Source organism: Aedes albopictus, chromosome 2 (assembly GCF_035046485.1).
Source record: "Aedes albopictus strain Foshan chromosome 2, AalbF5, whole genome shotgun sequence".
NCBI classification, from domain to species: Eukaryota; Metazoa; Arthropoda; class Insecta; order Diptera; family Culicidae; genus Aedes; species Aedes albopictus.
This window is the reverse complement of record NC_085137.1, coordinates 279830699-279856120: the sequence shown is the minus strand read 5'-3', so window position 1 is coordinate 279856120 and position 25422 is coordinate 279830699. Positions and strand designations below refer to the sequence as shown.

Sequence of the window (25422 nt, the reverse complement as noted above, 5' to 3'; positions counted from 1 at the left end):
AGCATCTTTACCGGTCTGGGTTACTCTAGGACGATAACGTTAGATAACGCAAAGCAATTCGTGGGAATTGAGCTCGAAAAATACAGGGGTCATCCATATACCACGTGGACAACTTAGAGGGGGGAGGCGGTCCCATAAAAGTCCACGCTTGTCCACGGAGAGGAGGATGGGGGTCTGTCAAATGTCCACGTGGACAATATTGGTTTACGATTAAAAAAAAAAGAGATTCATCAGCGAAACAAATGTCGTATTATTGATATGATTCTGCTTCTATCAGTTACCTATTTCATTATTTTTTTTTAAATTAAATTATTGTAAACCGGGGTCAAATTGATCAGCGGGGTGAAATTGATCATTCGGGTACTACATTGTAATTCCATACTAGGAACTCTTAAGCGTCGTAATGATCTTAAACTTTTTACGTCATCTGGTTCGTAGCTGCCTAAAGATGAGTGTAGACTTTTATTTTTTAGAAAAAGTTAGTTTTGCCTTATTTTTTAAGGAGTTTGCAATGTATTTCTCATTTAGCTGAAATCATTGCTACTAAACAATCGATTGCTAATAGGACTTCCCGTAAATTTTCTGTTTTAACATTTTTGTGGAACCTTGGTTAGGAAGTTATGAAGCTAATCAGAACATGAAATAGTTATAAAAAAGTTCATTTTATGATGAAATAGTCATTTAAATCACTTATAATCACTTATTTCAAATTAAATTGCCTACACTGAAATAAATTTTGTTGTTGTTTCCACCGAATCCATGGTAAAATTAAGAACTGTACCAACAATTTTCAACCGAATGCAAAATTCTGTTAATTGTACTGAAACATTGTCAATATTACCATGCGTGAAGTACCATTGACTAAAAACATTCTTGACGTTACTATTTTGACATTGTATTTTTGACCATGTTTATCTAAGACGCGCAACTTTAACTGTAGCTGAAAATATATAATTTTTTTTTTAGCCTTTTGTCTCGTCCCTAGCTTATAACACATACTTTGAATGATTTTTTTCACCGTGTATGTCAGATAGGAACATTTTTGAAATCCCAGTGTGAAAAATGTCGAGCTCAGTCACACAAGGTTGACCTCAAATGTCAAAGTAGAACTATTTACCATTCTACTTATTTCGAATTATCCCATTATTCCTTTGTTTTCAAGTTCGAGTAAAGTACAATTCCGATTAGAATATCATTCTTGATCGTATTATTTAATATAAGCGAGATTTCGTCTTTAATTTTAGGACCCTATTCCAGAGAAAATCAATGCATAATTTAAGCTAAGCTCCAAAGTATTCAATTTAAGAAGCCTTAACTAGGAGAATAGGAGAATATATATCTTTAAAAGTTTTGTTGATAACTGATTGTTAATGACGATATCAAAATACCACCTCATCGTACATATCTTAAATTCAACGCCTACATTTGATTTGGTGAACTATTTAACAAACTGTCACGGTTTGACTCAAGTTGAACCGAAATGAGCCAGAGCCGTCGCCAAACTTATTTGTCTAATAAGAAAAAATCGGCTGCAGTAAAAATTGTGGTTCGAACAGATGGAAACTTCGACATAGGGTCAGCGAGCCATTAGTAATCCCATGATCCCAAATTCACCATTAAACATATTGTAATTTACACGGCACACTCACCATCACCCCTATTGTTCTATACCATTTGGCGAATGGTAAATGGCACTTTTACAATAAAAAATGGTGGTCGTTGTGTATCTTCACCATAAAATTTTGAGAAAATTTTCATACACTTTGTCGCGAAAAACATTAGAATGTATTGTGTTTTTATGGGACATTTTTAGGGCAATTTTCAAAAGATAACAATATACCTTCATGTTTTTTCATTGTTCTTACAATACAAATACAATTGATTGAATGGCGTCAAATGAATCGTTGTTACAATAAAAATACAATAATATTTATTGTTATTTGTAAGCAGTTTTCGCTTTTGAAAATCCATAGAGTTTATATTTCCCGCTAACATTTATATCCAGCATTTACGAGCACTAACGTCCGCCAGAATGATATGCACATTTTATGATAAGAATCAAACACTCTGATGTGATGTCTTGGCAGCTGTTGATAAGATCAATCTTCAATCTTTTCAAATAACTGCCAAATATCACAAGTCAGATCTCAGGTCGTATGATCCATACCATAAATCGTTCACAATTCATGTGGCCATTAGTATCTGTAAATGCTGGAGAAAAATGTTACCGAGAAATATGAATTCTTTGGTTTTTCAAAGGCGAAATCTGTTTACATAACAACAAATATTATTGCATGTTTATTTTAACATCGGTTCAATTGACCCCATTAAACTTATTAGGGGTACTCACTAAACAGATTAAATTGCTGCGTAAGCCATGATTTTCTGTTTATTTGAAATGTTTCATGATTTTGCGAATGAAATAATCAAAGATTGCCTTGATGATCGCGACGTTTAAACAGTTTAATCAGTTTACACTGTTTAGTGAATCCCCTTATTGTATTTGTATTGTTATCAATGGTAGTTTACTATTTACTAGATTCCTTTAATTTATTGGAAAACATTAGAAAAATCATTGTTCATCTTTTCTTGTCGTAACATCCTCACTTGGCTAAACCTGCTTTTCAGCTAGTTTTCTATAAGTACTTCCTCAGTGATTCATTGAGAGCTTCCTCTGCCAACATGGCTTGTCGTCTGTCAGTCGTTGAAGTTTTAGCGAATAACATTCGATAACCGAAACATCTACTGCACTCAAATTTAAAACGAAAACTATAAAAAATATGTCAAGTGATTTTGTATTTGATTATACAAACATGATCCAAGCAACAATAATATTTATTGTTATTTATTTGTTACGAATTGTTTTTAAGTGTAATTGAGAAATAAACTCTTTTTTAATAAAAAGTCCATGAGAACTTTGCAGGCACTTTTGCAACTATTTAAGGACAAGGTATTTGGAGTACATTGCTCAAAATTTCTAGAGCACCGTTTTTTAGAACCGTTGAACGGATTTGGATTAAAATGCATCACGCTATTGACAACCACTGAACAATTAGCGTGATGCATTTTCATCCAAATCCGATCAACGTTTCTAAAAAACGGTGCTCTAGAAATTTTGAGCTATGTACTCCAAATACCTTGTCCTTAAAAACAACTTAAATTAATTTTTACTGATAGTAACTTTAAAGTATTATAGAACTATTGAAAAACAATCGAATCAATTAGTCACTAATAAAGCTAATGTTCACTTATTGTACGAACTATATGGGCTTGATTTCTATTGTAAAAAGTAGCAATATATCTACTATGTGTTTTATTGTGCACAATAAAACCAGTCATTTGTTAATAATATTTACCATGTAATGAATGGTAATTTTTTATCCGGGAATCCTTTATTTTGAGTAGGATGAAAACGAAAGAATCAATATTCTACTTTTACGTTCTGTATTGGTAGCGTTACATCCGTGAAAGAAACCAGTTTGATTATCACACCAAAACTGCAGGTAATAAGTTCCGTGAAAATCTCTAAGAGATATAAATCACAAGCAAATTAGTTACCAGGCAAAACACAAGTTTTCCTTCGATGTTTGATGTTTGTTACTTTATGTGCTGATAGATTTCTGCATGTTGATTATATATTGCTGTGTGCGTTCAAGATGCAAACGGTGCCCAAATGCGCTTCAAATGCGGTAACACAATGCTTTCAAGGGCAACTTAGCAACCATGGTCAATATCACCGCCACCCTGGGATCAAAAAGCTCCCGTTGACATCGGGTTACTTGTTAGAAAATCTTACCGCATTTGGTGCTCCCGCATTTGATATTTGCATTGCGAATGCACACAGCAATAATTTGTCTAAATGTTCAAATCAAACACATGAAATTTGACTGCTGAGACTGAATGAATGTTAATTTCATGTTAATGTGGCCGAATCCCAACGTATAGTATCTTCGATTTTTTCTATTTCCCGTCAGCAAGAAAATTTCCTTTACTACGAAGAAACTATGCGCCGAAATTTGCCAACTGGTCTCATGTTTTTCAATAGTCCTAAGGTCACAATAATTATGGATAGCTGTTGTTTTTTAACATAACAGTTTTTTAACAGTTGCAGGGCTGTTACAGAAGGATCGATTTGGAAACCGCAAAATCCGAGCCAAGCCATATGAAATTCGCGCCGAGGTCACTAAATCCGCGCCATTACAAAAACATATGGATTTGATGGATCAAAATCATATAAATCCAGAATCTTTCAGAGAAAATGAACTATCTGTGACATTGTGTTGCAAGATATATGAAGAGTATTTCTATTGATTATTTCAGAACTTTAGATAACAACTCAAGCAAAAGTTTAAAAAATGTAGAAGGCAGATTAAAGTTTTTTTTTACTCGAATTGAAAAGTTTTTGATTAATAATTCTTCGATTGCTTATCAATCAGGGTGTCTACTGTTTGTCGAGAATAGAATTTGCTGTTCCCTGCAATAGTTTCGAAAAAAGGAGAATTCTTGACGAAACTTTTGAAATAATTTATAGCCAACATAATGGTAGAGATCCTGAAAAAAGTCTGGAGAAAGTCATAAAAGCTGGTTCGGGAAAATTGCATGAACATTTTCCGAAACTTTTTAAAAAATTCATTCATGGATTACTTTTTGCAGACATTTATTCTGTGTAGATACTGAATAATACTAGTGCAGTTTTTTAATTAAATGACCAATACATTTTATTTCTGAAAAAGGATGAACTATAAAAATGTCTGCAAAGTTTAAACATTAAGCAAAATGTATGTAAAAAGTATTATTTCAAGAAAGTTCTATGAAAAAATGACCTCAGTCATAGAAATCCGCAAATTCCACAGAGTAGATTTCAGAGTCACCAAAAAGCTTGAAATATTTCAGAAACCATGCCATGAATTAGTGTTTTTTTAACTGAGCTTTTATTGCAAAGCACATATACAGGGGATAGACAAAATGATCGGGAGAGGCAAAATTTTCACTTTTCAAAAAATGTTCAACCAGCTGTAACTTTTCGAAAAGAGCATCAAATATTCTCAAATTTTTACTGTAAGTTCATCAACTAGTTGTGTATCAGTGGACAAAATGGGAAAGATCGGGCTATTCTGCACGAAGTTATAAACATTTTAGAAAAAGGTAGAATTATCCGATAGCTAACTTTGAACTGTTATATCTCCGGATTCAATGAACCGAATGCAATGAAATCTTGTCCATTTATGACTTATATAATGAGCTCTGAAAAACGTTTGACACAATTTGAAATTATTAACAAGAGAAAAAGTAATAGCGATTTTATTAATTTTATGATTTTTTAGTAAATTCTTTCAAAACATATCTTTTTTTTTTAATTTCTTTGTATTTGTGAATTTTAACTTATTGCTAATTCTTCACATCAAAACATATCTGTATTCAAGACAATTAGAGGGAATTTAAATAAACTATAATTAGCATCTTAAATTTTGAAATGATGTTGAAATTTGAGAAAATTTGGGGTTTTATTAGAAAAATAATCAGATCATTATAATTTTCTTCATTGTTAATAATTTTAAGTTAAGTCAAAAGTTTTTCAAAGTTCATTATATAAGTCATAAATGGTCAAAATTTCATTGCATACGGTTCATTGAATCCGGAGATATAGCGAATCGAAGTTGGCTATCGGATAATTATAACTTTTTCTAGAATCTTTATAACTTCGTGCAGAATAGTTCGAAATTTTCCAAATTTTGTCCACTGATACACAACTAGTTGATCAACTTACAGTGAAAATTTGAGAATATTTGATGCACTTTTCGAAAAGTTACAGCTATTTGAAAATTTTTTGAGAAGGAATAATTTTGCCTGTCCCGATCATTTTGTCTATCCCATGTATACCTAGTAGTCCAAGATAGGGACATTAACATTGTTTTTACTCAAACTAAATTTTCCATAACTCTATAATTTGAAAATGTATTTTTTTCTGATTGTGTTGAGCTTTATGTCTAAATGTTAGTGCATTTGAAAACCATTTCCGCAAAATCCACGCCGTAATTGGCAAAAACACGCGAAACGCAAAAACCGCACAAAACGCAAAATCCGCGCCAGTTGTGACAGCCCTGCAGTTGTTGTAATTGGAACAATAAATCAAAATAAAGTGAATTATAGTAGCTTTCAGTTGCAATCTAACAATTACTCCATTATTACTAGACTGGAGGTTTTAATCGAATGAAAATGCTGAATTTCTTGAAGAAATTTGAAAACGATTTTAGACAAAAGCTCTGGCATATGCCACAACTAGAATTCTCGAAATAAATATCGCTGAAATATTGTGAAGAATAATGAAGATGTTCATATATGCACTCCTGAACAATGTAGCCATTCATGTTTTGGAGGAACTTATGGAATTGAATGAATCCTTAAATTCCTGGTGAAACTCATGAATTTTTGGCAAAAACAGCTCGATCGATGAGCTCAGAGATGAACAAAAGATTCTTGAAGAAATGTTTTAAGGAATGCTTTGAACAAACTTCTGGATTTATTTCAAATATTATGTAAAATATTGAAATAACTACACCATTTTTTTTTTTTTCAATATCACGTGCAGATTTTCATCGGAAACTCTCAAAAGAACTCCATCAGAAACTCTTTCGCATTTCAGCGAAAAGCTGCTGAACAAATGACGTCATAACTACCAGTAATTTCATCAGAAATTCATCTCGCATTTGCAACAGAAATAGGGTCCTAAAATTAAAGACGAAATCTCGCTTATATTAAATAATACGATCAAGCATGGTACTCTAATCGGAATTGTACTTTATTCGAACCTGAAAAACAAAGGAATAATGAGAAAATTCGAAATGAGTAAAATGGTAAATAGTTCTACTTTGACATTTGAGGTCAACCTTGTGTGACTGAGCTCAACATTTTTCGCACTGGGGTTTCAAAAATGTTCCTATCTGACATACACGGTGAAAAAAATCGCTCAAAGTATGTGTAAGCTTAGGGACGAGACAAAAGGCTAAAAAAATAAAAATTATATATTTTCAACTACGCTTAATAAAAACGTCAAAAAATGAGTAAATATGTACTCTTGAACCATATATAGTGGTTTAAAACAAGAATCCCGATAGGACTTTAAGAGCTAGGGACGAGACAAAAGGCTAAAAAAATAAAAATTATATATTTTCAACTACGCTTAATAAAAACGTCAAAAAATGAGTAAATATGTACTCTTGAACCATATATAGTTATATATTGTTCGGCAAATTATAAAATAATTTAAAAACTTGCAATTAACTCGAGATAAACCAATTCAAGGGAACACGTCGAAATTTTAAATGAAGGAATATTGCAGTGTTACTATTAAAACGTATAGTAATGCAGAAATCCATCTATAAGCTTAGCTAAAAATCCATCTTCACTTGTCCCAAATACAGGGGATAGACAAAATGATCGGGACAGGCAAAATTTTCACTTTTCAAAAAATGTTCAATTAGCTGTAACTTTTCGAAAAGTGCATCAAATATTCTCAAATTTTCACTGTAAGTTCCTCAACTAGTTGTGTATCAGTGGACAAAATTTGGAAAAGATCGGACAATTCTTCACGAAGTTATAAAGATTTTTGAAAAAGGTAAAATTATCAGATAGCCAACTTTGAGCTGTTATATCTCCGGATTCAATGAACCGAATGCAATGAAATTTTGACCATTTATGACTTATATAATTAGCTATGAAAAACCATTAATATTCTTAATACGGAAGAAAATTATAACGATTAGATTATTTTTTCAATAAAACACTAAATTATCTAAAACATCAACATCGTTTCAAAATTCAAGATGCAAATTATAGTTCGTTTAGTTTCTCTCTAATTGACTTATATATTAATGCGTTTTGAAGGAAAGTAACATCATAGCCGCCAAAGAATTGAAAAAGTAATGGGATGCATATTAAAAATAGACCAATTTACTAAAAAATCGTGAAAAAAATAAAATCGCTATAACTTTTTCACTTGTTAAAAATTTCAAGTTAAGTCAAATGTTTTCTACAGTTCATTATATAAGTCATGAATGGTCAAAATTCCAATGCAATCGGTTCATTGAATCCGGAGATATATCAGTTCAAAGTTGGCTATCGGATAATTTTATCTTTTTCAAAAATCTTTATAACTTCGTGAAGAATTGTCCGATCTTTTCCAAATTTTGTTCACTGATACACTACTAGTTGAAGAACTTACAGTAAAAATTTGAGAATATTTGATGCACTTTTCGAAAAGTTACAGTTAGTTGAACATTTTTTAAAAAGGGAAAATTTTGCCTATCCCGATCATTTTGTCTATCCCCTGTACGTTAAAACTGTAGCTATTATAGCTATAAGTCGATATAATAACGATTTAAAAAAAGAAAAAAAAAATTTTTCAAAGCAAGGTTTTTGAGGAAAATGTGTGCATCAGTTTTGGCATTGTTGTTTTACCAAAATCCTTGTATGATTTTCAATATGTTGTCAGAATTACGAAAATAGTGACTTAGTGACCATTTTACAGAAAAAAATGACTTTAGTGACTTTTTCATGAAAATAGTGACTTTTTAGTGACTGACTCGAAAATAGTGACCAAATCACTAAAAAGTGACTCACTACCAGACCTGCATTTAGAGAACATTTTAATGAGTGAAGTTCAGACTGATTTCTATAACATTTAAGACGATCACCTACTTTTAGGACTACTTCTTTTAGGTTACAATTGATGTAGAGAAATTCACTTTTGATTACCGTATTCGCACTGTATAATTTAGCAGACAAATCTCAGCGAGTTTCAGCTCATCTTGTGATAAGGGCCTGTTTTGCGGATCCTGCTTCTTCAACTTCTTCTGAATATTTGCTATGAACCGGTAAACATAGCCCATTGTTCTTTGTAGCTTTGTCCATTGGCTGAATCGGGTCACATCTACTGCAGGCGTGGAAGTCCAATGGATGTGATTCGGTCGCAATTCTTCTTTTGTAGTGAAGGGCTGTGGTAACTCCGGCCAATGCTCTTCCGGTTTTTGTAGGAAAGGTGATCCTCGAAACCAAGGGTTGTTAGGACGGAAGTTAGGGCCATTAACCCATTTGGTTGCTTTATCGGCCACATTCATTTCAGAGGGAATCCAGCGCCACTCCTCTGGATTGCTTGCGGAAAGAATTTCTCCAATGCTAACCGCAACAAACTTTTGATATCTACGATGATCACTGCGAATCCAGGCCAACACTGTTGATGAATCACTCCAGAAAATCCTTCGTGCGATCGGAAGCCTGTGGTAGTTCTGAACAGTCTCCGATAGATGCACTCAAAGAACGGCGGTCTGCAATTCTAGTCGAGGAATTGACAGCGTTTTAATTGGCACAACTTTCATTTTGGCACTAACCAGTCCCCGAACCACCCGACCAAGTCGCGCTTTCATCATGTTCCTGCCAACGGAGTCGTCCTGGTCCTTCGGTCGTGGTTGGTGACGGGACCTCCCGGCAACTCCTCTCAGGCAAGTATGCACGCATTAGTAATGTCCATCTGCCTGAATCCCTCTCGTGTTGCAGCGCTCACCATCCGAATCGTTTGGACATCGCACAAACCATTTCAATTGACGAAGACGAAGAATCTACTGCCGCCAACAACAACCTTCTACACCCAGGACGCACTGCCTACAGCTCTGAGGGAGTCCCCGAACCACACGACCAAGTCGCGCTTTCATCATGTTCCTGCCAACGGAGTCGTCCTGGTCCTTCGGTCGTGGTTGGTGACGGGACCTCCCGGCAACTCCTCTCTGGCAAGTATGCAAGCATTAGAAATATCCACCTGCCTGAATCCTCCTCGAGTTTCAGATCCTTTCCGCATAATCCAGACATCGCTGGAAATCATTATGCTTGCAACGGCGATGAATCTGCAACCGTCACTCCTATCGTGACCAATGATGGAGCGGCAACTGTGAGTACTGGAAGCTCCATAATATGGGTGTATTACCAAAACGTGCGTGGATTGATGACCAAAATTGATTCATTTTTCCTGGCTGCTAATGACTGCAATTTCGATGTCATAATCTTGACAGAAACGGGCCTGAAGGAGTGGGTTAATTCTATTCAGTTGTTTGGAACCCAGTATTGCGTGTTTCGGTGCGATCGAAATAGCCTTAACAGCGACAAGTCGAACTTCGGAGGCGTTTTAGTTGCAGTTTCCCAGAGATATACCTGTTCCTTAGTTGTGACTAATCGAGGTAGGAACTTAGAACAGGTTTGTGTATCGTGCAGGATTAAAGGGCTGAACCTCTTGATTTGTGCGATCTACATACCACCTGATAAGAGCAAATCAGTTGAAATTATGGAAAATCACGTGGCATCTGTTCGTGAACTTTGTGAGAATCTGCATGGTGATGATGCTGTTCTCGTGTGCGGTGATTATAATCAACCTAAATTGAAATGGATACGAAGAGACACCGAAGCTGTTATTGCTGCTGATTCCTCCCAGTGTATGGCTTCTAGTTCAGCATTGATCGACGGCATGGATTTCCTGAATTTGCACCAATTCAACTCGTTTGGCAATCGGCTCGGGCGTACATTGGATCTTGTCTTTGGTTCTGATATCCTCAACGTAGTGGTTGAGAGATCGGTTGCCCCGTTAGTGCCAGTAGATCACCACCATCCACCTTTAGTGCTTTCGTTACAAACTCCGGCTAGAAATGCTTCACAACAAGGTTATGCTGACCCTGGAGTTCGTGTGCTCAATTTCCGTCGCATTGATTTTGCGGCTCTGCGTGCTTTCTTCGAGGGAGTTGACTGGAACACTCTTCTTGGTGATATGGACGTTAATGATATGACTGAAATATTTTGTAACGAAGTAAGTCAATGGTTAGATTCGAATCTCCCACTGAAAAGGAAACCTGTGTCGCCCGTATGGAGTACTCCGTTATTACGTGACTTGCGGCGCAAAAGAAATGCATGCCAACGTAAACTTCGTCGAGATCGTTGTTTCATAACAAAACGAGACTTCCATAATGCCAGCGAAGCATATCGTAAGGTCAACGCGATGCTTTATCGATCATACGTTCAGCGTGTTCAAATCGGTTTACGCAACAATCCTAAAGATTTTTGGAATTTCGTCAACTCCAAAAGGAAGAATCCAAGTGTACCAACTAACGTTTTCCTCAATGAAACAGCCGCTAATTCCGATTCCACTGCCAGTGAACTGTTTGCAGATTATTTTTCTTCTGTTTTTGACGATCGCACCGCTTCCGCTAACGAAGTGCAAGATGCCGCAAGTTCTGTTCCCCTGAATATTGTCGACCTCGACTTATTTCTCGTCACCCCAGAGATGGTTTCCACTGCCATTAGGAAACTGAAGCAATCGTATACTCCAGGACCTGATGGGATTCCTGCCATTGTTTACGTGAAATGTTGTGATGCAATTTCCGAACCTCTTTGTCGTATTTTCAACAAATCGTTCGACCAGCGCGCTTTCCCCGAGATTTGGAAGCATTCAGCCATGTTTCCTGTCTTTAAAAAAGGTGATCGGAACAACGTGGAAAATTATAGAGGAATCACGAGTCTCTCTGCCGGATCAAAAGTTTTTGAGATTATGGTTGGGAAATTTATTCTTAGCCGAACGCATAATTACATCTCATTGGACCAGCATGGTTTTATGCCCGGAAGATCCGTAGTGACAAACCTTCTGGAATTCACCTCCACGTGTCTAAATCAAATGGAAAATAGAGCCCAGGTTGACACTGTTTACACGGACTTAAAAGCTGCTTTCGATAAGATTAGTCACGAGATTCTTCTCCATAAAATTTGGAAATTGGGCGCTTCTGGGAGATTTGTTTCATGGCTACGCTCATACCTCATTGGTAGAACACTCCGCGTCAGAGTTGGCTCCGCAGTATCGTCTCCTTTTTCGAACGGATCAGGTGTTCCCCAAGGAAGTAATTTGGGCCCTCTTTTGTTTTCCCTGTACATCAACGATGCTGCAACGCTGCTTGGACCTGATTGCAAATCATTTTTTGCTGATGACGCAAAAATCTATGTTGTGGTGCGAACCATTGAGGACTGTCGTCGCTTGCAATCGTTAATTGACACATTCTCAGACTGGTGTTGCAAAAATAAACTTATGCTGAGCATTGCTAAATGTTCAGTGATAACATTCCATCGAATACAACAGCCCATAAGGTACAACTACTGCATTGACGGAGTTCAGCTCAACCGTGTGGAACAAGTGCGTGACTTGGGAGTGCAGTTAGACACGAGTATGACATTTGTACCGCATATTACGGCAATGATTACTCAGGCAAATCGTCAGCTTGGTTTTGTTTCGAAGATTGCCCGAGATTTCTCGGACCCGTATTGCCTGAAATCACTGTTCTGTGCACTCGTTCGTCCAATTTTGGAAAACGCATCTGTTATCTGGACGCCATATCAGCTAACATGGATATTAAGGATCGAGCGGGTTCAAAAACGTTTCATCCGCCTTGCATTACGGGGTCTGCCTTGGCGGGATCCCGTAAATCTGCCACCTTACTCTGATCGATGCCGCTTGCTGAATCTCGATACTTTGGAGGACCGACGAAAACTTGCACCAGTAACTACCACTGCCAAAATTATTAACGGTGAGTTAGATGCTCCAGGCTTGTTGGCCAGGATTGGCTTTCGTGCATCCCGGTGGACTCGCAACACCGCTGTGATACATCATGCTTTTCATCGCACCTCGTATGGCTTTAACGAACCATTCTCTGCTATGCTAAGGACATTTTCTACGGTGGAAGATGAATTCGAATTCGGGGAACCTGTCCGGCGCTTTTCCAACCGCGTGAAACGTCAGCGTCTACTATGATGTTAAATGTTTTTAGTAAATTGTAATTTGTATTGTTTGGCTTAATTTAGTTTTAATATGTAAACGTTGTTTAGTTTAAGTTTTTACAATCATTTAGACTATAAGTCCGATGGTTTCTTTTATAAATAAATAAATAAATAAATAAATAAATTTGGAATAAGTTCTCGGCAGGCAGTCTGAAGTATACAGAGCACGAGTACGCCGAAGAGCTCCACAAACACGTGCAGTTCTAATTCGTCCAGATTTTCCGGAAGCGGTTTGTGGAAATAGCATCGTGGTATTTTGAGGCTTGGCAGCTCGGGAAACAAGTTAGTCCATTGTCGCCAACGCACGTAGAGGTCGTTTCCAATCGCCTCGTCCCAGGAGCAGCCCGAAGCCCAAATATCTTGGATCAAGACTTTTCCGTGTACGAGGTAGAACGCGATCAAACCTAGTGGGTCGAACAGGCTCATGACCACTTTTAAGACCTCTCTTTTTGTTGGAATGTGTCCATCTGCTAGTACTGGTTGGAGATCTTCTCGCATGGTGAACGTGTACGTGAACATGTCTTCCTTAGGCAGCCATTTCATTCCGAGCACCGATTCCACTTCCCTTCGAACGAGTACCAATTCTTTCGGTATACCGTCCGAAGTCTCTCCGATTCCTTGCAAGACTTGCTCTGAGTTGGATGCAAAGTTTCGTAGTTCGAAGCCTCCTCGAGAGTGAATTAGTTTTACTTCATTCGTTACCTCTATTGCTTCCTGTGAGGTCCTGAAGCTGTCGAGGTAGTCATCCACGTAGTGGTTTTCTACTATGGCAGCTGCAGCTCGGGGAAAATCATTCGCAAAGTCTCGTGCATTACAATTCTTAATGTATTGCGCAAAAGTGGGGGAACATGTGGAGCCGAAGGTGGCTACATCCATGACATAAGTCTGAAGAAAGTGGGTCCATCACGCCAGAGGAAGCATTGAGCAGAACGGTCTTGAGGCGAGATTGCGATCTGATGGAACATCTCGCGAATGTCTCCACAAACCGCCACCGGGAATTGACGAAATCGGCTGAGTACTGCAACTAAGGGTGTGAGTAGATCGGGCCCCTTGAGCAGGTTTGAGTTGAAGGGGACTCCATGAGATTTGGCTGCAGCATCCCAAATCAGTCGTATTTTCGCTGGCTTCTTGGGGTTTCTGACCACACCTAGAGGGAGAAACCACATACGCTTCCGGTCCATGGTCCCTAGTTCTTGCATAGTGGCTTTATGGGCGTAACATTTTCGTTCGTATTCCCAAATTAGCTGCCGAACAGAATCATGCAACGAACTGTCGTTCGCTAACTTCCGTTCAAGTGATTGAAGACGGCGGACCGCCATTGCATAGCTTTCCGGGAAATCCACATTGTCCGTTTTCCAGAGAAGGCCGGTTTCGAAACCGGAAGATGTTCGACGTGTTGTTTGTTCCATAATTGTTCATGCCCGTTTGTTCATCTCTTCGGATTCTACAGCATCCGTAGCAGAGTTGAGAGTTCCTACTGATTCCACGGCGAAGTAGTCTCGAAGTTGTTCATTCAGTTCTCGATCAGTATCCGATGTGGGCGAGACGTGAAAGTTGATTTATTTATTTATTGTCGTCAATCAATTTGTAGACCTTTACAATTATATGTATACTATATTACAATAGTTGCTTAAACCTATCACCTAACCCTACTTGCTCAAAAAATGCCTTCTTAAGCATATCTCTACTCATAGTCATATCAATTCTGTCACTATGTGTATTGTAACAAGACATCATTCTATTCAATGGCCCATATTTTGCATAGTCTGTTCTGTGGTAATTAATTAAAAATAAGTTTCTATTCCTTAATAAACGAGTGGGAGCAGAGAAATTCAAATTTTCCAATATTGTGGGGGAGCATAATCTATTTGATATAACATCATTTATAAAAGCAATCATGGCAAAATCTCTTCGATTTTTGAGGCTATCTAAATGAATCAACATGCTCCGTGCCGCATGAGATGGTAGCGGTAAGTGAGCCCAGCCTAGTTTCCTTAAAGCAAACAACAAAAACTGTTTTTGAATCGACTCTATCCGGTTAATGTGTGCAACCTAATATGGAGCCCAAACAACACTACAATATTCTAGAAGAGGTCTTACGTATGTCACATATAGTGTTTTAATTGTATAAGGATCATTAAAATGAAAACTAAATCGTTTGATGAACCCGAGCTTGTTACTTGCTTTATATGTAATATTGTTATAATGATCAACAAAAGTTAGTTTCGAGTCCAGAATAACGCCTAGCTCTCTTACAAGATTATGCCTTTCAACAATTTTCTCACCTAGAGTTACCACTTTATGAGTTATGTTTAATTTTCTCGTGAATGTAATTGAATTGCATTTTTTAACGTTAAGTTCCAACAGATTTTTGCTACTCCAGCTGAAGAAAATATCAATTTCATTTTGAAATATTTCGAGATCAGATGCTTTACGTATCTCCAGGAAAAGTTTCATATCGTCTGCGTATATGGAAACTTGAAGATACTTGACAACGTATTCAACATCATTCACAAACAAAATAAACAACAATGGACCAAGATGTGAGCCTTGTGGAACATCAGATGTTAAATTTACAATTTTAGACAAGTTTCCTTTAAATCTTACTCTTTGAGTTCTATCAGTTAAGTAAGACTCGATCCATTTAAGTAACCTAGGGTTGAATCCTAATTTAGACAACTTGAAAAGTAACAAACTTATATCCACTCTATCAAATGCTTTACTAAAATCAGTATACTGATATACATACAAAGCTTCAACATAATTTTCTCTATCCATTACATCTAGCGCGAATGTTAGAAAATTTACTAAATTAGTTGCCGTTGACCGTCCTCTAACAAAACCGTGTTGTTGATTAGTTATTAATGGCATTAGTTGTGAGAATACATTGTCGTTGATTATGGACTCGAACAGTTTTGCGATACAGGATATTATAGCAATCCCTCGATAGTTGCTTATATCAGATTTTTTACCACTTTTGAAAATCGGGGTTACAAAGGATTCTTTCCATACCGGTGGAAGAATACCTGTTTCTAAAGATGAATTGAACAGCCAAAATAATGGCTTCACTATTTCTTTTGCTAGATTTTTCAGGAACACTGGTGGTAAGCCATCTGGTCCAGCACTTTTCGATGAATCTAAGGATTCAAGCGCATTCGAAATTCGATTTAAAGGTAAACTAGAAACAGTAATGTCACCATCATGTTGCGGTAAATATGAAAAATACTGGAAATCCCGCTCAGAATCATCATGAGATGTAAGTTACTTTGAAAGAAATCAGCAAATAAGTTACTTATCTCGGTTGATTTGTTGCCGGTTACATTATCTAACATCATTTTTGATGGAAAAAAGTTTGATTTTTGTTTTTGTTTAACATAATTATAGAAGCGCTTTGGATCTGACTTAATGTTACTTTCTATTGACGCATTATATTCTTCATGTGCGTTTCTCATTTCCGAATTAAGTTGATCACATATATATAGAGCGAAAGGTTTTCACAAGTATTGTTTCTTTTGTATGTTTTGTGAGCTTTTTGTTTTCTGTTTCTTAAATTAATAATCTGCCTATTGTACCACACAGGGCATTTAGTATTTGATTTTTTCTTGTATTTTATTGGGACTGTTTTTTCCAGAATATCATATACGTTTCGATAGAAAATATCTACGGCTCGGTCAATTTTAGTATTACGTAATAAGTCTTGCCAGTTAATACCGTTTAATTCATTTTTTAAAAGAACGTAGTTCGCATTCCTAAAGTCAAAGTATGGTTCGGACAAATTGTTATCCAGTGGTGTAACTTTTTCATGAATAAATATGGAGTATTCAATTGCAGTATGGAAGACTTCATTTTTCCACAAAGGAGCATGTGATTCAGATACGCAGAAATCTTCTGACATATTAGTAAATAGTAAATCCAAATAGCAATTGTATTGATTTTTTACATTATTTACTTGGTTGAGTCCGTTTTCAGCGCTTCTGTCAAATAGAGAATGGAGTGTTTCATTATCTCCTACAACAGGTATCAAAATAGACTCATTTTCGTCATCAATACTGAATTTAGCTTCTTTTTGGTTAAAATCACCATATATGTGAACATTTGACTCTGACGTAAACTGAGAAATAATGCTAGCTGCAAGATTGAAAAACGTCTCATATGATTCTTTGTTTGCATATTCCGGAGGGAAGTACACTGCTGACAAAATATGAATTTGATCATTAATGAGTAGTTTTACCCAAACGTGATCAAATTCTTTGCACTTTATTTACTGTTTGAGGACATCGAGGTGCGCTCCCATAGATCCCCCATCCAAGACGGCATTTGGCAGCTATCGGGTCCATGGATGCCCCTTCCCGAACCTTGAGAGGAACTGTCAAGCGCAAGTTGTCAATTCCTATGAGAAGTTTTGGTTGAGCCTTCTCATATTCCTCTATAGGTAACCCTCTCAAGTGTGGAAACGACTAAAATATTAACGCGCACTGAAACGGCAAAAATTAGCAATAGCCAATATCTCACAAGTTTATTGCTAATTTCTAATTTTTAATTAAGCGATAATATAGCTGCCGTGTGGAAACCGGTCGGAAAGGTCACGATATCTCAATGTTTGAGTTGGGAGTACCAGACTTTTCACTGTATGCGTTTGTATGGTATGCGTTGGAGACCGAGAACAAGAACCAGCGATTTCGATCTCGATCCGTTGTGATTTAGATTCCTCTCTGCTCACATTTCCAGTTCAGAGCAGCGTTAGAGGTTCTTTTGGTCCGCTGACACCCAGTTGTTTGGCTAAGTCCGCTTCTAGCAGTGTCAACGTCGAACCTTCGTCGATAAAGGCGAAGACAGTGAGCGACAGCCCGTTTGCGAACAAGACCATGGGCTGGATACGGAAGAGGGAAAGCGCTTCGAAATTGGAGCTAAAGTGATTACTGGACACATTCAACGGCTGAGGATTAGGGTTTGGATTATGCAACAAGGTGTGATGTTTCATGGTGCACCCGCTTACCCCGCAACCTTTCCAAGATTTGCACGACCATTTCCCATGGTTATTGAGACACGTCCTACAGAGCCCTTTCTGTTGAACCGCCTGCCATCTTTCTTCTTCAACTCTCATCGTACTGAATTGTGTGCAGTCCCCAACACGATGGCCTTCTTTACTGAATATAGCACACGCCTTACCTTGTCTTTGAGCATCTCTACCAATGCTCGCCGGGTGCTTACCGATACCCGATGGACGAGGTCCCGATGAATGTGTTTGTAGAATTCCTCTTTCCCAACCTTTCGGAAACTCGTTTCTCGGTGCTTTGTTGAAGACTGGAATTTCGGTTGTTACTTCGCTTGCTGCTGATACCAGCTCAGACAAGAAACTTCCAAATGTCGCCAAAGTGACGACCGTGTTTTTTGTAGACTACCCAGTTGAGCTTAAGAGATCCCGGCAGCTTCTCGACCAGTTCTTGCAAGAGTACTGGGTTCGAGAGATGATTCTCTTGTTGAGCCCCAATGAGATGATCGACAAGATTCTTGCACAGCAAGACCAAACTCCATCAGTGTTTCCAGACAATCTTGTCGAGGCGGTGGTACTCGGTGAACTTTCGATATCAAGGAGCGGATGAGCAGTTCCGGCCTACCGTATAGAGTGCGCAATGTCTACATCACGTATGGCACGCTTGTCGGCAGTAGAAGGCGACTTTTGACTGCCTCCAAAGCATTAGCACGCAAGCATCTCTGAAGGCGTATCAAGTTTTCGGCATTGGTGTACCCGCGCACGCCAACGTAGATTGCTCAAAACTGCTTATGAAGACTGGCCAGTCTTCGGGGTTCCTGTTGAATATCGGGAGCTCTTTCCCTGGTGGGCAGCGATTTGCTCCGGAGTTAACACCGGAGGACGTAGTACTGCGGATGGTCGTTGTGGTGGTGGTAGCATTGCCTGATTTCCATCCCTACGAAAAAGAGTTGGAGATGGAAACGCATGCTGAGGCAGGCTTGGTGGTGTTCCCGGAACATCTGCGTTCTCATCGCTCACCGGACGAGGGAATAGCAGTCCACCGGCTGGGTGGAATGTACTATCTCGGCGGATGTTTACCCTTGGGTTGCTGATGGAATGCACCACCGGCTCTTGATTGTGCGGCGATACGATAGGGTGTTGTCATACAAAGCCCGCCTCTTGAATGGTTATGCTGCGCTCGAGCAAAGGCGGGGGTGATGGGTGGCCTACTTCGTGCAACGAATTATTATCGTGTATTGAGAGCTGTTCCACCTCCTTTTCGAGGCGAATCATCGCCGGAAGAGAAGCAGCGCGTGACTGTCGGCACGGAGATGGAAGGCGTTCCCCAAGCTGGTATTGGTCCTGAGGAAGCGTTGTACGGATCGAATTATTAGCTCGCCAATCCTTGGGTACACGATTTGGCACCTCTGCGGCGGATTTTAACCATTTTGCTACCTTGTCGTTGGAATCCGCGGTCGAACCACCTAGCGAGCCACATCTGCTACTGGATTCCGCCATCTGACGAATCAGAGCACTCTTCTTTTCTAGGGATTCCTTCCTTATCTGCTGTTGCCGAGCTTGAGCCTCTTTGTCCATGGCCAGTTGGCGCTCCCTAAGCTGTCTTTTCGCTTCCAGCAAGCTCTTCCGTTCTTCCAGACTGCGTTGAACTTCATCTATTTCGCGTTGTTGAATCTCCACCTGCTCTTGCAACTCTCGTTCCTCAAGCTGCTGCTGCTCTTCATCCACCTTCAATTGCGCCTCGAGCACAGAACGTTCACTTGATATGTGACTAAGAACGTTTGCGCCCTTTCTGGTAGAAGATCGTGTTGATCTGTCCGTTGTAGGAATTCTGAGAAGGGATCCTCCCTTCGCGGATGCGGCCTTGACTCTGCACCCTTTGCAGGTGAACCTAAAGTTCGAATAATCGTCGATCGTGATATCAACTCCGGCACAGCTCAGATGCTGCCACTTGCGGCAGTTGTCACAAGCGATCATTCGCTGTTCTGCTTGATCTGGTCTGTCACATGATTGACAGATGTAGGTGAGCCCGTCGTTTCCACGAGATCTCTCCATTCGGCTTCCCACGTACAACATTTCTTGAAGAAATGTGGGGGATGTTCGGCCAAGTCCTGAGAGCAAACTCCGTGTTGCAGTAGTGAGCTTCAAGCTGGAATTTATTGCGTGATGTTAGTATGATAAGGGTTGGTTAATAAATCACTTACAAATTTTGGTGAACCAGTTTGCCGTTATAGGATAATCTTCGTGGTTTGGGCTATATAGTGATGCTGCATTTAGGGAACATTATAATGAGTGAAGTTCAGACTGATTTCTATAATATTTAAGACGATTACCTACTTTTAGGACTACTTGTTTTAGGTTACAATTGATGTAGAGAAATTCATTTTTGATTACCGTATTCGCACTGTATAATTTAGGAATAATTAGTATTGAATTTATTATATTAACTCAAATAATATCTACAGTCTATCTCAAGAATTCACACTAACGAAAACGATACTGTATAGGGTAAATTTAATAAATTTTATAGGGGAAATATACTGAAGTTTTACGACATATCATGTGCAGAGCAGTCTTCTTATCCGATCATAACACTGTCCTCGTTCACATTGTTCTATGTGTCATCTCGATCTTCGTGTCAGCTTGACGTTCTATCGGTTGACAAGTGTTCGCCTGTGACGCCGTACGATCAGGGCTACGAGGGGACTCATCGTTACATTTCATAATATAAAAGCATAAAAGTCATCTATAAATATGGGACAATCATGGAATGAACATTCACAGAGCCATGATAGTCTATGTAGATAATTTGTAATACGAAAAAAAATCGTAATTGATAAAATTAAGAAATACATTTAATTTAATGCATCCTTTTCTAAGAAGAACTTAAAAAAATAATCTCAGGTTTTTTTAACAGTTTTTTTTTCTGAAGTCCACGTGGGCATTAGTTGAGGGGGGTAGGGGTCAGTGAAAAGTCCACGCATGTCCACAGAGAGGGGGATGGGGGTAAAAACCACGATTTTTCTGTCCACGTGGTATATGGACGGCCCCACAGCCGAAAGCACGGAATTCACCTGAATCACTCGACACCATACTGGCCTCAGGAGAATGGGTTGGTGGAGAGACAGAACAGGTCTCTGCTTAAGCGGTTGCAAATCAGCAATGCCCTTGGTAGAGATTGGCGTCAAGATCTGGAAGAGTACTTGGTGATGTACTACACCACACCGCATTCCACTACTGGACGCCTACAGAACTCACGTACGGGAGAACCACAGACAAACAGACGTAACACTCTGATAATTCTCATTGTACACCGATTTAACGGTCTTTTTCAAAATTTGATAGTTGGCCAACTGCCCAACCGAGGCGCTCGCATAGTTTTTGTTCGAGTTTGACGTTTGCTCACTACCGCCACCTAGTTGGTGGTCGGCCAAACTCAGTCCTTTTAGCATTGGGCGAATATGTTTCCGTGACTATGATTTGAATCGAAAAATGTTCGAAGTATTACGTCTGTTTGTCTGTGGGAGAACCATCAGATCGAAAATCCCGGCTCTACAGGACATCGAAACCACACCATCTCCTTCTGAAGTTGCGGACAAAGATCGATTGTTGAAGGAAAAGGGGATGGAGAGTGAGAATTTACGCAGAAGGGCGAGGAACTCATCCATTGACCACAGACAAACAGACGTAACATTGTAATCATTCTCATCGTACACCGATTAAACGACCAATTTTAAAATGTGATAGTTGGCCGACGGGCCACCCGTGGCGCTTCCATCGGTTTTGTTCGAGTTTGACGTTAGCGCACTACTGCCACCTAGTTCATGGTTGGCCAAACTCAGTCTTTTTAGTATTGGACGAACATGTAACCGTGACTATTTTTCTAATCGGAAAGTGTTCGAAGTATTACGTCTGTTTGTCTGTGCATTGACTGTGGAGACACTGTGCTCATGAAGAATCTTCTACCCGGGAATAAGCTTCAAACAACATTCGGTCCGAAGGAGTTCAAAGTTATTGATCGTTGCGGACCACGAGTAACCATTGAGGATCCTGAAAGTGGAAGATCATATGACCGTAATGTAGCACATCTTAAGAGAGTCCCTGATACTGCACACTCATCATCGGCGGAGGCACCTGTGACCCTGCCTCAAAACGACGATGTACTACGAGCAGAGCTTCAAGTAGCAGATGGTGATACTTCCGAGGAAGACTTCTACGGCTTCGACGATAGCGGACCGTCAGACGGAGAGTTGCCACGCCAAACACCGGCCAGAGAGAAGCGGTCAACGAACTGTATCCCGAATGGGTAGTTAAGCACGTCTTATGGTTATCGTTTTTGCGGGATTATAAACTTTAAGCTCTTATTTTGTTGAAAGGGAAGATGTGGTGCCCAAGTACGACACTGGTGAATTACATTATAACCAGTGTACGCAGAATATGGCACCGCAAGCGAAAAATAGGCAACAAAGAAGGCACGGCAACAACGCTTTGTTTTTTCGTAGGCAGATAATGACAAAATCGCTCCCGAGTTTGTACACAACAAAAACGGTAGGAATATTTGTCTCGTTCTTTTCACATCGTGATTTTCGCATTAATTTACAACTGAAACTCGACGCTGAGGATGGCAAGAGTCTTGATTCGTCCAAATGCTCATGAATTCGATGATGTGGGTCGAAAATTTCAGCAGAAAAGCCGGAATATCGGCACACGCACGGTAAGTGATGTTTGTTTTATTGCTTTCATCGCCTGACATGCATTTGTTGCGGAGTGTCTTTGTTACCAACATGCACCGTTTAGGACAAAGCGTTTGTTTTTCAGCGTGATCCGTTTTTCGTACCCTGATTATAACTTAAATTGTACGGGGAGTACGGGCCTGGAGACGGCTGTCATTATCTATGTGGTGTAACCCCCAGGGCTATGCTCAGTGGAAAAGGGGTATCTCCAGGGTCGGAATGGGGGGGAGCCGGTATATAACACTCACCAAAACTCAACCTTCCATTTCCAGCGGGAACTCGCATTAGAGCATATCCACAGATATGCTTTAGTTTGGTGGCAATCAATGGCAACTCATTAAGGGAAACTTGACTCAAAGGCCACACTGCCAATACAATTCTGAACGAAACGCAAAGAGAGAGAGGTATGAAGACTCAATTCGAGTCCGAACTGAACGACACAAAAACAAAACTAATAGTGAATGTTTCAACTTTTTGAATGAACTTACACAACAACCAAAATTTACGTGTACATCTTATATTACAAATATTTACAAAAGTTTGGTTGGAAATTGGCCATGGCTTATCTAAAACTATTGTGACGTCACATTTTAATACTACTACTTGCGGTTTTTGACACTGGTTGGAACGGGACGGGACGGAACGGAACGAAACGGGACGGCTGGCAACTTGGAGTTCTCGCCCGGTGACTATCGGGACCCCAGCCCAAGTAACAATTATACTTTTGTGGCAATCCTGAAGTAATTTCTAAGATAGAATAATAAAACTTAGCAATAAAGCTCTTTGTTCTGCAAATCTTAGATAAAATAAGCATAAAACATCCATAAGACTAATCTGGCCCACTCTTCAGGAGATCTTCAAAGCTGCTTTTGAAGACTGCTTTGAAACTAGTTGTATTTATGTACTTGCACTGATAATTGATTATAAAAACTTCATGAAACTTTAACAAGAATAGCTTGAGGCATGTTGATCTTTTAGCTGTCTTTCTCAAAAGTGTCAACAGTGCATAATAAATGAAATCTTTTACCTAAGCATTATGCAGATGCAAACAAGTTTTGTTTCATGGATGAAATGTTAATTGAACTGCAAATTAATTTTCATCAAATTGAAATGACTAAAGCATTAAAATTGCCTGACAGATCAATGATGACAGGGAATCAAAATTGTCCGTGCCATACCCACTTTTTCGTTGATATGCCGCCCAAAACATACGAAAATAACAAAGCGCCCCAAAAATAATATCAATCATTAATATACGAAGACATAAATTTCCTATAAAAACAAAAGGCTACGCCACTTTTTCAATTCTATCTAAACATGGCTGCCGTTCCATGCGAACAAAACTCATGCAGCCGCCATCAATTGTTATTACTTTTAATCCAAAGCCCCTCAAAACAATGATGGAACCAAGTCACCTTGCATGAAAGCTACAGCCTTTATTGAAGATTGTTTTTACTAGTTATGATCTTAAGGCAGATTTGTTCGTCTTAAATGAAACTTTTTCGTTTTATTCAAGAGCCTTTGACAATTGTTTGTTTACGTTTTCGATGCTAGAAAGTTGTCTCTGTACATTTCGCGGAGTTTCGCGTCAATATTTGCCAATTCTATTTTGTTTCCCTGTATTTTTGCAATTAATAATGAAGTGCAACTTACTAAAATTACGCTATTTGGCATCAGCTTGCGCAGAGTCACAGTAAGTACCCATTTCATTTTCGATTCGCACAGATGTGGCCTGTGTGAGGAACTGGTTGAAGGCAGGACGACAGCAGCCAACTACTCGCATTTTTGATTGGCCGTTAAATCATTATTTCGTTGACAAGATTACTTTTTAGTACAAGAATGGCTCAATTATCAGTGAGCAAACATGTTTATGTGTTTATATTTGCATGGAAACGCGGTTTTTCAACCAATTTGTTAATTCATTATTTGGATTGAAAAATAGTTCGTTGTCTTATTATTATTTCGCATAGTTCTTGTTCCAGAGTAATGGCTCTACCTCAAGAATTGAAGGCTTCAAGAAGTTTTTAAAGGAGGATTAGTCAGATGAAATGCACTTGAATAAACTTTTAATTAAATATGTTGATGTTATGTGTTGAAAATAACTTAAAATACGCCTTAAAACTTATTATAAGATTTAATGCTCTTGTAAATTCAGTTGTTTTATGCGCGAATTTCAAAGTTAACTTGAAGACAACTTAAAAACCGCAAACGAACGAAGATTGTTTTCTCTTGATAAAAACAACTACAAATGTTCCATGAATTGGTCATGCTGTGATAAAGCTTCCATAAAAATAGTCAAATCTAAAAGGAATTGAAATTGTTACTTGGGAGATGACGTCAATGAGTCCTAGCCACTTGTCCTGTGACATTTATCACTTTAGACCAATGATGGAGCTTATTCGTCGCTATACGGTCCACGGATTTGCCGGAGTACGTCCAGCGATCAACCGATGTCCGAGGCTCAGTCTCCGAGGATCCTTGGTATGCCAATGAACGACAAGATGGCTTCCTTGCCGGCGAATCAAAGGATCACCGATACTCCTTTGTGTCTTATTGGAAGAATAAAGATGCGTCCTTCCACAAAGCTGGCAAATAATATAAAAGAAAAAGGCCCTTTGTGGACCTACCACGGCCATTAGTCTTCCGCAACGTTTTCTCACTTTTCCCTTAAAACCGCATTTTGGTCGTATTAGGGATTCTGTTTTAACTTATAAACACTATTTGTGCAAGTATTTACCTTTTTCCTGCTTGATTTTAATTTGTTTCGTGCTTATTTGTGTCCGTTGCACTATGTTCAGTACAACTACCCTAGACTAAGACAATAGACTTTAAAGCATT

At 38.8% G+C, this 25422-nt stretch overlaps 2 protein-coding genes across 4 annotated transcripts in view; both read right to left on the bottom strand.

Annotated features, from left to right (window-relative positions):
• Positions 1 to 25422, bottom strand: part of LOC109407036 (GTP-binding protein 1) — a 144221-nt gene that overhangs the window by 116240 nt on the left and 2559 nt on the right. Inside the window, exon 1 of one of the 3 annotated variants that reach the window (XM_062851887.1) lies at positions 23192 to 23273. The exons of the other annotated variants lie outside the window; for them this stretch is intronic. The gene's annotated coding sequence lies outside the window, so the exon portion shown is untranslated. Of the gene's footprint in view, positions 1 to 23191; positions 23274 to 25422 lie in introns of those variants that run through there. 3 annotated transcript variants of the gene reach the window in all.
• Positions 18995 to 19927, bottom strand: LOC134286603 (uncharacterized). The gene has a single exon (XM_062848235.1). The coding sequence runs from the start codon at positions 19925 to 19927 to the stop codon at positions 18995 to 18997; it is 933 nt and encodes a 310-aa protein (XP_062704219.1).

Coding starts and splice junctions, on each gene's coding strand:
- LOC134286603 (XM_062848235.1), bottom strand. CDS start 19,927: ATGTTGTACGTGGGAAGCCGAATGGAGAGATCTCGTGGAAACGACGGG.